The 12973-nt window shown below is 48.9% G+C and overlaps 1 protein-coding gene across 1 annotated transcript; it reads left to right on the top strand.

Annotated features, from left to right (window-relative positions):
* Positions 1-234: 234 nt before the first annotated feature.
* On the top strand, positions 235-10757 carry Lrrc55 (leucine rich repeat containing 55). Its single transcript, XM_047517585.1, has 3 exons — positions 235-282; positions 1241-2756; positions 6599-10757. Exons 2-3 carry the CDS (start codon positions 2057-2059, stop codon positions 6832-6834), a joined length of 936 nt encoding a protein of 311 aa, XP_047373541.1. The 5' UTR covers positions 235-282; positions 1241-2056; the 3' UTR covers positions 6835-10757.
* The last annotated feature ends 2216 nt before the right edge of the window (positions 10758-12973 follow it).

Raw genomic sequence — 12973 nt, 5'->3', positions numbered from 1 at the left:
CCAGCTGAGTTTCAGAAAGAAGCAGTCGGATTCTGTGAACTTTCTTCTAAGCATCCTCTTTCAGATTCCCCTTTTGGGTAAAGGAAGGGGCACAGGGACCACAGGACAGGAAACCACAGAAGATGCTGGCCTGGGATCCAGGAGACGTGGAAGAGGAGAGCCGGGGGAGGGGCAGAGCCGGGTAGGCAATCTGTTCGGAAGCAGGCGAGCAAGCGGGGATTCCAGGATGAGGGAGGGAGACCCGTGTCTGCTGCAGATTGATGGCTGTGTCCTTGGAACAGAGTGAGTAGGCTCCCGAGGGCCTGTGGGAGTGTAGCAGGAGACCTAAGGGCTCAGAAAAATGAGTCTGAATCAAGGGGCACCGGGGTGATTTCCCAGCGAGTGAAATTGAGACTGGAAGCAGTAGGAAGAGAGGGTGGGAAGAGAGGCAGCGCCGGAGAAAAGGGTGAGGGGAGGACAAGTGAGGACAGCAGGTGGGGAAGGAAGAGGCGAGCCCGGGGGAGCAGGGTGGGCAGTGGGGCCAGGCCGGCCGGACCTCCTTCTCCATCCCGCTGCCTGGCCAGGTGTGGGTGTGGGCACAAGCTGGGGGCAGGGAGAAGGAGAGTGGAGTGTTTGTAGAAAAGGATGCTGGGATCAGGGGCGGACACTGGGGGTGAAAGGTGCTGGGGTGCACGGGGGAGGGGGCTCCGCAAAGGTGCGTGTGCAGAGGGAAGGGGAGAGAAAACTGGGGAGGTGTGAGCCCAGGGCCAGTGCAAAATATGAGGGAGTCACGGAAGCATTGTGTGTGTGTGTGTGTGTGTGTGTGTGTGTGTGTGTGTGTATGAGAGAAAGAGAGAGAGAGGGAGAGAGCAAGGTGCTAAAAGTGTTCAAAGGGGTGTGCAAGCAACCACATTGTGGATGCTTGTTTTCTCAGGGAGTTGTTCAAGGGTGGGGTGTTTGATGCTGACGGGGGTGGAGCTCTAAGCAGGGGAAGAAAATGCATCCAGCCCAGGACAGGGAGGAGGGTGGCTGCAGGTCTGGGTGGGGAAAGTTAGTGGGTGACAACAAGGTCAGGCTGGGCGCTGAGCTCACCACCGCCCATCTTTGAAAGAGAGTAAACAGAGAACTTTGGGGCTGGTGGTTCAAAGAAGGGAGAAGGGGATGGGTGAGGCAGAACCAGGACAAAGGTAAGGGGGCCTGCGGGCCTGGAGGCTCTATATTTCTCTGTATTTCTCTGCCTGAGTGTTATCCTTGTTGACAGGGTGAATTCTGCCTCCACCTGCTGAACGCAGAGCTACGCAGAGGCACCAGCTTGAAGTAGCCGAAGCTCTCCTAGCTGACCCCTAGTCCATACCTCCAGGGCCCATGGCTCTTTCCAGCTCTGATGACCCCAGCAATGGGTGTTACTTGGGGTCCTCCTCACTATGGAGAACAAAGAGCATTCCTGGGGGTTCCAGCAGCCACTGAGGCTGAGGATTCAGACTTTCAGGAGGCCCATGGAAACCTGCTTCCTCCTGGGCTTCCTTCCCAAAACTCCCACCCCAGGACCTCCTTGAACTTGTCCCTGCTGGACCACAGAAGAAATTACCTCTGAGACATCACATGCTGGAGGCCCAGGGGCAGCTCTGGCTTCCTAACCAGTCTCAGACCTAGACAGGGCTGAAGTTTCCTTAGAAGAAGTGCCAGGACCTTTAAAGGGCACCTTTCATCTCCTCACCCCCGCCCCTCCCACCTCTCAGACACAGCACCAAGAGGAAGCATCCAGCAGACATGGGTGAGAGGGGCACAAAAGATCTGCAGGGACCCTTCCAGTACCTGCTGACAGTTGCTCCAGCTCCATCCTGGTCTCCTTTCCTTCTCAAGTTTTGATCATCTTTACAGACCCTGGGGGACCTCAGCTGGGTTTCTTGCCCCCTAGGCTCCAAAAGGGGACTTCCTGTGGATCTTGGGAAGTCCTTTGGTGCTTAGCAGTTTGGGCCATGATACCATCTGCTCAGACACCCCACTTTCACAACGCAGGCCTCTGATGTAGCTGCCTTCCTGCGCGCTCACTGTGGGACCCACAGACACAAGCCCGATGGGCACCCTTCAGCAGTGCTGGTGCCAGCTACCCCAGATGGGTGACACCTGGGCCCAGCTTCCTTGGCCTGGACCCCCACACCCAGCAGTGCTGCTGGTCTCCCTCCTTTTGGCAACTGGGGTGATGCACTCAGATGCGGGAACCAGCTGCCCGGTCCTGTGCACGTGCCATAACCAGGTTGTGGACTGCAGCAGCCAGCGGCTCTTCTCTGTGCCCCCAGATCTGCCAATGGACACCCGCAACCTCAGCCTGGCCCACAACCGAATCTCGGCTGTGCCGCCCGGCTACCTCACATGCTACATGGAGCTCCGGGTGCTGGATTTGCGCAACAACTCTTTGATGGAGCTGCCCCCAGGCCTCTTCCTCCACGCCAAGCGCTTGGCACACCTGGATCTGAGCTACAACAACCTCAGCCATGTGCCGGCAGACATGTTCCGGGAGGCCCACGGGCTGGTGCACATCGACCTGAGCCACAACCCGTGGCTGCGCAGAGTGCACCCCCAGGCCTTCCAGGGCCTGGTGCAGCTCCGAGACCTGGACCTCAGCTATGGGGGCCTGGCCTTCCTCAGCCTCGAGGCTCTTGAGGGCCTGCCGGGGCTGGTGACCCTACAGATCGGGGGCAACCCCTGGGTGTGCGGATGCACCATGGAGCCCTTGCTGAAGTGGCTACGGAACCGGATCCAGCGCTGTACTGCCGGTAAGGGACTGGGCAGGACTGGGCCACTTTGGGGAGGGCTTCGGGAAGTAGAGGCTCCAAAAAACCGGGGAGACCTTGAGTGTGGCCTGATCTGTGCTTGCCTCTTGTACACGTGCTCTTCCTGTCAATGAGTTTTTGATGAATTCTGGGAGAACATGCTCAGTGCTGGGGACTCATTCCATCATGAAATAGAAGACCCCTCACCTCCGAGGCAGCTACGACCTAATGAGGCAGACAGGTAGTAACAAGTGGGAATAACTGACTGCAGACCATGTTTATGGGGCTTTCACCATGATTTAAGAACCTTTTATATTATCCCCCATTTACAGGTGAAGAAACCGATTTAGAACAATGAAAAGGCTTGCCCAGAGTTGCTCATTTAGAAAGTGGCAGGGCCATAGATAAAACTCAGGTTTCTTTGACTTTTAAGCCTCTTTCTACTCTACCAGGCTACTTTTCAAGTTGGGAGTGCTGGAAAAACTCTCGAAGAAATGGCAATGGCCAACACTATTTGAATACTTACTATCTGCAAGGCCCTATTCAAAATATAGTAATTTTTTAGTTCCTCTTATCTTCCCATGAGGCCCCCATTCCACAAGGAGGAAACCAAGGCACAGAGAGGTTCATTTGGTTGCTCAAAGTCACACAGTTCCTAAGTGTTAAAGTCAGGATTCTCACACTGGAAGTCTAGCTGACCTCTGGCCATAACCGCAAGGTTCAGATTCTGGACTAACAGAGTCCAAGTTCTAGACCAGTCAAGGGTCCTCAGCAGAGTTTTTATGGTTTGGGAATGGGGTCTGGGGGAAGGAGCTGAGATGTGGCAATTGGACCCATCAGTCCCAACTGAAGAGTGGATTGGAACCTGGAACGAATCCAGGGTTCTTGCAGGTTTGATGAGTCCTGGTCTCACCCAGAGGTGTCCAAGCCTGGCCCGGAAGCAGGCAAAGTTCAGCAGTGGCCTCAGCCTCCAGCTCTCCCTTGTGACGGCACTGAACCTTAGCCCAGGTGCCCAGTAGCAGGATGACAAGAATCACTGGGGCCCTATCCCAGGACCCTTCCCAGAGTCTGGGTCCTGCATGTTTGGAAAAAGTGATGCTGAGTGGGGAGGAGGAAGAAGAGAATTCTGCGAGGAGCCCATGACCAAAATAGTCTGGGGGAGCTGCAGGTCACGATTCCAGTGTTTCCACAGAGCTGTGGGAGGGAGTTCTCCGGGATGGAAATAGCTGGGACTGAGACGGGGCGCTGAGGGGGCAGGAGGCAAGGCTGCCTGAAGACACCTCCCCGCCCTCTCAACTCTGCCAGCCTCCCCTTCCTTCTCTCTCCTGCACACTAATCACAAAGGGGACAAAGGGGACAGAGGGGCCGTCCAGGGGGCTCAGCTTCCATTGCACAGGGGACTCCTCTTCTTCTGGGATCTCTGAAGTCCTGGTTGCCCTACAGAAGTTCAAACCCCAGCAAGCAGGAGCACGCTTAAAGATCTCATCTGTGCAGCCCCACACAGTGGTACAGGTGAGGGACCTAAGCTCCCCAGAGGGACAGTGACTGTTCACAGACCCACAGTGAGAAAGTGAGAAAGTAAACAGGCCCCAGCTTGAAACCCAGGGCCTCCTGTTTCCCCACATTACACACCTGCATCTCACCACTCTCACCAGGTTTCCTCTTGGGGGCAAAACCTCGCCAGTATTCTGGTAGAACTAGTGATGCCTCCCTTTAAGTCTTTTTCTATTACTTTCTTCCTTTTTCTTTATGGGATTTTCACTATGGTCCATGTCTTTTTGGAAAAATTCAAACATAAGACTTAGGGGAGTTATTGGGATAAAATCGGACTTCAAGATTGGTCCCTTGACTTACTATAGAGCTTTGCAGTCCCCAGACTCCTGCAAGTGTCCTGTGTGGTTCTACTGGTGCCCTGAGAATCAACTCCACCTGGTCTTCCTCCCCACGTCTCCATGTCTCACTATTACTCCACTCGTGCATGCAACAGAATTTGGGTTCAGCATCTTCCATTTTCCAAAGAAGAGCTTCTTGTAGATCAACTCCAGACCCAGTCCTGACCTGGGAAAGGTCTAGAGTCCTGTGCAAACAGCCTACAGGAATGATTCAGTCTGGGGCTTGGGAAAGGTTTCCTTCTCCGCCCAAATCTGACCTCCCATTTCTAAGGATAATGGTGCACATCCATTTGTCAGAAGGATCGATCTGAGTCCATCATTTTGTTCTCTGCCCTCAAAAACTGCAGGATGAATACAAAACATTTATACACCCTATAATTTTAACACCCTATAATTTTAAAGACTTTTTCACATTGACTTTCTTAGAAACATCTAGGTTGGATAATTCCCTTTCTTATAGAGACAGGACATGAGAGCCAGAAAGGGGGAAAAAAACTTGCCCAAGGTAAGAACTCAATTAATATTTATCCCCTGAACAAAGGCATGACCAGCCTCTCTGAAGCTGGTGCTGAGCACTGCATGGCTCAGCTGACCCTGCATGCCACTCTTACTTCCGAGCAGAGTGCAATAAGACCATGGACAACCATTACGCATTTATAAAAGTGACCATGGAAGGAGGAGGCAGGACCTGCCATGCTGGAGAGAACAGCAATCCCACAGAAGGAGCAGCCCCTCCTACGGGAGCCCGAGTGCAGAAAATGACCCCCAGGACCATCCAGAGACACCAGTCTTCAACCACGGGAAAAGCTCACACTTACTTAGAGCTTATTATGTGCAAGGAACATATCGTTTACCTATGCTAACTCACTGAATCCTCTCTTACAACTCCGGGAGGTAGATACCATTATTATTGTCACTGGACAATTGAAACCATGACGCAGAGGGGTTGAGTCACTGACGCACTAATTGCACAACTGATGAGAGGGGGAGAGGGGATTTGAACCCAGGCTGAAGGCCCCAGAGCACCTATTCCTAACCATGGGCTCTGGATCTGGAAAAGCCACTGGGGTTAGTAGAAGACCTTGCAATTGGACAGAGCCCTGCATTCATTTAACAAAGATTTATTGAGCAATTCCTGTGGATGGGACTCTGTTCTGAAGCTGAGGACATTCCAGGAGAGGCTTATATTCAAGAGGAGGGACAGGCAATAAACAAGCTGTCAGACAGTGAAAAATACCCTGGGAAAAAAATAAAGCCGAGAGGTGCAACAGGGAGTCTAGGGAAATGTGAAGTAGGAGTCGCTATTGCTATGGAACCCTAAGGCCTCATCACTAAGGTGAGGACAAGCAAAGTCCTAGAGGAAGTGAGGGACTGGGCTGTGTCAAGACCCAGGGAAAAATTCCCTTACAGAGACAAATGCAAAGGTGAGGCCACGTGTTTGGGGTCAGGGAATAATAACCAGAGGCACATGCAGATGGAGCACAGTGAATAAGAAGCAGAATAGAAAAGATGGGACAGAGTCCTTGGAGCCCACAGTGAGGACCTCAGCTTTCCTTCTGTGCAAAGCTGGGAAGCCAGGGGAAGGTTTAGGCAGAGAGTAGCATGACTGGACTTCAGGTTTGAAAGGATCACCCCGCTGAGGGCGCTGAGATGGTTAGAGATGAGTGGAAGGTTGCTGTAAGAGACGGGGGTATCCCACCAAAGCCCAAGCTCTGCATCAGTAGCACCTACAGTACTTTTAGCAAATCACTAAAATCCCCAAGTGGTGATTTTTCACATCAATAAAAATAGGTACAAAAATGTCTTGAGAATTGTTGAGGAGATCAAAGAAGATAAATTGTTGGGCATGTGGAAGAAACCCGATGTCTTCCTTTGTCCTGAGAGGGCTGGGGGGCTCTGCAATCCATTCTTCCACTCCCGGAAGCCTCACCCTCTCTGGGTTCTGTGTTGCAGATTCTCAGCTGGCTGAATGTCGGGGCCCCCCTGAAGTGGAGGGCGCCCCCCTCTTCTCTCTCACGGAGGAGAGCTTCAAGGCTTGCCACCTGACTCTGACCCTGGACGATTACCTCTTCATCGCATTTGTGGGCTTCGTGGTCTCCATCGCTTCTGTGGTCACCAACTTCCTCCTGGGCATCACAGCCAACTGCTGTCACCGGTGGAGCAAGGCCAGCGAAGAGGAAGAGATTTGACGTAGGTGCCTGTCATCCCTCCATGCTGCCAACTGCCACTGCTGCTGACCACCGGACACCCTCCCCGGCCGCCCACTCTGGTTCCATAGAGCCCCGTCCACCTCAGTCATAGCTCAAACAAGTTCAGGAAACTTCGTGTGAGCCTCTCTCCACTTTGGACCAGGCACTGTACTAGGAAGTAGGAATGTAAGACAAATCCGACTCGGTCCCTGCCTCAAGGCACGTACTTCTAGTAGAGGAGAGAAATTCAGAAACTATCCCTTTATGACAATATTTCGGTACTCTGCGCACACAGTTACGGAAGCCCAGAGGAAGGCCATCAACTGTGCCTCACTGAGTCGAGGAAGAATTGCAAGAGTGGAGTGATTTATGAAACGGTCATCAAAAATATCTACTGTGACTTATGTCCGAAGGGTGGACATAAGTGAGTGACAGAGGCCAGGATACTCATGGAGTGTTGAGAGCAGCGGACTATTCCCTGTGGTGTTAGTAAATCCCAGGGGTGTGGCACAGAACCAAAAATTTCCCTCTGACACTCAATCTGTCTGCTCTCACTGCTGCCAACCATTGCCACCTGGGAGTAAGAATACCTCCATGCCAGCCCCCTTGACCTGCTCCTACCAGCAGCTCCCTAGTGAGACCACCTCCCAGGGGCTGCCCCCAATACCACACCACCAACTGTAGCCTGCTAGTGAGGCCCAGGCAGCAGGCTGAGGATGGACTCCCTCAGTGCCTGTCCTCCCACCCCTGTCTTCTGCCTCTCACTCAGCCTTGGTGTCAGAAGAGGAAGGCAGGAGGTCCCGCAAGTGGGCCGCAAGAGTCCTGGCACCCTGGGACCCCGGTTCTGTAACTGCTCTTGCTGTGGTGCTCACACCAAGGGATCTCACCAGGAAAGTTCACTGTGGGCTACAGACCCATAGCATGACAGTCCCCAGGGCTGAAGGAGGACAAAGCCAACACAGTCATGACCACAGGAGGGTTTGTATTTTCTTCTAAGCAACTCACCCATGTAAACTTTAGGGTAGGAGAGCTATTAGTTACTGAGCACTTACCAGTGGTAGACACTGTGATGTGGTCTCTCCACAAACAACTCCCTTTAGCACACACAACAATCTTTTAAGGGGAACGTCATTGTTCCTATTCTATAGACGAGGAGATGCAGACTCAGAGAGGTTGAAGGCTTGTACTACTTCATGATCAAAATAAAGCCTGTGCTCTTCTTCAAATCCCCATCCAAGTTGGGGAACATCACAATTCCCTCTAAAGCTACATGAATTCAGACTCAAGCTGTGCTGATAACATCACCTAAAAGGGCCAGGCATTCCTCTGGGTACTTTTCTATCTATTGACTCACTGATTTCAATTCTTAACAGCAACACTGCCTGCTGGGTGTCATTATTCCCATTCTTCAGATCAATCAATTGCTGATTGCTGAGTCGCTTACCCAAGGTTATCAGAGAAGCCCTAGAAGGAAGGTGATAGGCAACTCCATTCAGGGAAACTGCATCTCCTCAGTCAGTCAAAACCCAAGTGACTGTGCAAAGCACAACTCGCATCATCATTGTCACCATCTCCATCCAACCACCAGTTTCATCAGCTTCATCACAACCTCTCCTGGATAGTTCAGCACTGAATAGTTCAGGAAGTGCTTTTGCATCTTTCTCCTTGACTTTCCACAATGCTGTGCAGGAAGCAAACCAAATATCAATAATCCTATATTACAGATTGGAAAATAGAAGCTCAAGATTGGGTATGACTTGCCCAAAGGGCAAGGTTGGACTCAACTCCAACATGGTTCTCTTTCCAGTGCTTCTCTTGCCAGGTACTTGGGAAAGAGAGTGGAGGACTGGGAGGTGGGGCTCTGGAGTTCACCAGTCATGAACATGCTAGTAGATCAGTCCAATAAAGGGAGGAGAACCCTGTGCAGAAATCGAGATATGCTCACAGTGCAGCAAATTGTAGCCTCTTATAAAGACAGGTAGCAGAGGTAACATTTGAAAGAGAGATACCTGCTTTACACCGTGTGAATAAAGCATTAGATCTGGCCTTGGAGGGTGTCATGTAAAAAGTAAGGTCTTTGGGAAATAGGAAAAGAAGCTGTACTAACCACTCCTAGAGAAGCCCTGGTGTATTGTCTATCAGGAGATACCAGGGGAGCAGAAAAACCGTAGGTGGGAAACTTTTCAGGATGCAGGAATTCTAAAGCACAATCCAACATGTGGGCACAACTGGCCAGGGTAAAAATGAAAACAGGGGCTTTCTACCTTGCCCCAAGTCCCAGCAGGTTCTCATCATCCCAAACTCCTGGTAGCCCTGAAACAGATTAAGGAGAACATACCATCTTCCAAGAAGTCTCCCACCACTCATCTGCCCTGAGCTAGTCAATCAAAAGGGTCCCCATGATCGTGAACCTCATATCCGCTGAGTCTCACTTAAATCATCTGGGCAAGTCCTGCCCCTCTGACATCTGAAGCAGAACTGTGTCCTGTTCTCTCCTTCCACTATGGTCCAGGATGGTGGACTTAAGTTGTTCTCCAGTCAAGGACAGCCTAAAGTATTTGGAGAGGAACTTTGAGAAGTAATGGTCTTGATAAAAGAGTTAAGCTTCTCGTAGAGGAACACCATAGTCATCTATAATAATCTCCTGGGGACTATGGTTTGCTGAAATATAGTTAATATATTTTAAGATATGTACTTTTTTCTCTTTTTTGTACAGAACTAATGGTGTCCTTTGCAAGACAACAAATGTATTGAGATAAAATGTCCTTCCTAGTGGGACAATTTGATCTTCACTAGTGGCAAAGCTTTCTGAGCAACACACATTTCTTCAGCTGCTAGAAGGTCCCACTTAACTAAAGTGCAATGAGGAAAATAATCAACCTCCCTGATAGCAAGGAATTCACCCACCACCACCATCATCTTGTTCTGGCTTCAGAACTAAACTTCTAGAAATAATCTACCAATCCTGGTTGGAATTATTCCCACAACTCTGGTGACCACAGACTTTATGGTGTCCCCACAAGGCTCCATTCAGTTTGTTCCACACTGGCTGACATGTAGAATATCTCTACATCTGTATGTCTGTCTGTACAGTTCTACATTTGTTGGTGATCTACTGACTTGGGGATGATCCTTCTGGAATTTGGGTTCAGTTTTCTGACACAGCTTGCTCATCCATCTGGCTGCTACGTTGTTCAGTATACAAAGATGGGGGCCCACCATTTTTGAAGTGGGTCTTGCTGCTCAAAAAACATTCTAAGAGGAAACTCTGTGGAGGAGGCATCCTTAGAACCTGACTCCTCCGTCCCTGCTTCCCTCTGTCCCTTCTATCCCTCAGAGGCTGTCCTTGTCACAGAAGCTCCCCTCATGCTGGGCCTGAGAATATCAAAACTTAACTAACCAGCTAAGTATGATGGTCAAGGTTTGGCCAAGAACATTGTTCCTTTGAAAGGGTCCCACATCGGTAGCATGCCACTCTAAATCTGTCAACTCCAACTACCCTCAAACAAGCTCTCATCTCTTTTTCCATTCTTGCCAAAATCCCCAAGGAATCTTGCCAACATAGATCCCCAGAGATGCTGTAGAGTTTCATGGCCCCTTTCAAGGAGCTAAGTGTATGAAATTTGAAGAGACTGAGATAGACCTTTCTCCTCAACCATCAGAACTCATCCCCCATGTTCTCGGTAGGCATCTTTACTGACATCCCAGTGGTAGAGGATCAGGAAACACCATTGTTCATTCTTCAAAAGGACATCTTCCCAAAGCTAGAGAAACTTGTCTGCTCTTCCCACCCCAGAAAGAGGTGAAAGGGAAGTAAATGAGGCAAGTTGCAAGGTCCTTTTGTAAATCACCATCACATTTGCCACAGCACTGGTTGGAGAGCTGGAAACACAGAGCTCTCAGTTTTTCTAAGTGCTGATATCTGGCGGTGGGAGGGTTTGGGAGGGTTCGGGTTTAAGGGAAGATACCAACCTTTGTATGGAGATGATTTTATAACCATGCACTTTTGTAACTGTGAAGAATTTTTAATAAATGTACACTAATAATAAAGAGTGTATAGTTTAACAAGTTGTCTAAAGAGTTGTGAAGAGGAGGGAGAAGGAGGGAGGCAGAGAAAGCAAGAGACAGAAAGGAACTAGGCGGAACGAAAAGAATGAGTGCCAAAATATACACACAAAAGGTCTATGGGGAGGGAGTAGATGAGAATAATTAGGAGATGTGCCAACCACGGAGGGGCATGTGTGGGAGTAAAAGAAACATTACAGAAGCATATTTCTACCAGGCAAAAAAAGGATATGTATGTGTCTATATGCACGTACCCCTGTGTGTAGGCATATTTTGGTATCTGAAATTACACAAAGAAGAGAGCATATGTTTTATACATGTTGGTGTTTGCAGTTTGGGTCATCCTTAAAACATGCCAAGGCAAGTGGGTGTGCCTGCCTAATTAGCATCATTGAGGAATGTGTGCCAGGAAAATGGCCCATGCCAGCAGCCTGGGCAAAAGGACATTAATTCAGGTGTACAGGTAAACCAGGCATGGTATGGGGGAAGGACAAGGCCATCACTGGTGTAAATTCAGTCTCTATTCTCATAGACTAATGATGAATGGAAAGGATGCTAAACCTCCTGAGTCTGGCAAATGTTGCCTACACACGGTCAGAAACTAAATGATCTAGCAGTGCCCTTGGGAATAGGGACAGAAATAGGAGGCAAGTGTATGACTCCAAGTACAGTGGCAGCCATGTTTATCCTAAGCATTCCAGAAATGACTCTCAGCAGGAAGTCACTCCAAGCAGGGAGTGGTCATGAGCAGGAAGTGGTTCCTTCCTCCAAGAGGGATTTCAATGTCCCTCTATACCTCCCACTCCAATTGCCACAGGGTACTAACGAATATTGCACTCACAGAGTAAAGCCACTAAAGGGGACACAGTTGCTAACTCAGAACACTCAGGTCACAAGAGAACATCCCCAACTACAATCAGCATTTTCCAGAGGAGGTTGGAGGGAGGCAAAATCCTTCCCTTAAAACTAAATATTTCATAAAGACGATACTGTAAAAGTTCAAAATCAAAAAATAAGAATCCATGAGCAGACATCTCACAGCAGATCAGACCTTGCGTAGTTCATTCACTGTCTCCTCCAATGCCAAGCACATACCTAGCAACTGATGATGATGATGCTGATAACATTTACCGAGCACTTACTCTTTGCCAACTGTCATGTTAAGCACTATACATGGAGTAGTTCGCTTAATTCTCTCAAAAAAAAAAAAAAAAAAAAAAAAAAAAACAAGGAAGTGCTATTGTTATTTAACCAATAATCAGCTTACAGACAAAACGAGTGAAGTGCAGACAGGTTATTATGCACCTAAGGTCACATAGCTAGTAAGTAAGAGATCTGGGCTTAGACAGTTAGTAATACTGGTTGACTGACTGACTTTAGGAGATAAGAACAATACAGGACATTTTGTTTTAAGTTCTAGTCTCAAGTAGGAGTAAGCTCTTTGCCACAAAGTTCTTCTACATTTTCCCTTCAGTATCCACGGGAATAGATTGCAGTTCCCCCTTGATTCCCCTTTAGATAACATGGTGAAATATTTACATATAAGGCACACACATCCTTCTTTATGTTTTAACTCATCTCCAGATTACTTATAAGACTTAAGGCAACGTACATGTTATCTAAATAGTTATTACACTATATTGTTCAGGGAATAAGAACAAGGAAAAAAGTCTGCATGCATTCTGTATAGGAGCAATTTATTTTTTTAATATTTCCAATCCACAGTTGCTTGAATCCATGAATGTGGAAACTTCAGATAAGGAAGATCAAGTGTACCTGGTGAAAGAAAATTGAAGGGTAAATAGGGAAAACCAATATATTCGGCATGTTTCATTGCACATAGCTTCGGTGACTGTTTTGGTCCAAATAGGCTAAAGGTGATAACAGATGATACAAAAATACCCACAGAATAAATATGTGTTTAATATTTAACACACAATAAAGGTTTATTTCCTGTTCATATCACTCTCTACTCCACATGGTTATTCAGGGATCCCGGATCCTTCTATCTACTGACTTTGCTATCTCTGAGTCCACAGAGATGTCCACAGGATTCTCTGCTGTGTGGAGGATA

Source organism: Sciurus carolinensis, chromosome 11, assembly GCF_902686445.1.
Source record: "Sciurus carolinensis chromosome 11, mSciCar1.2, whole genome shotgun sequence".
In the NCBI taxonomy this organism is placed as follows: domain Eukaryota; kingdom Metazoa; phylum Chordata; class Mammalia; order Rodentia; family Sciuridae; genus Sciurus; species Sciurus carolinensis.
The sequence above is the reverse complement of the archived record's forward strand: the minus strand, read 5'-3'. Positions and strand labels throughout refer to the sequence as shown.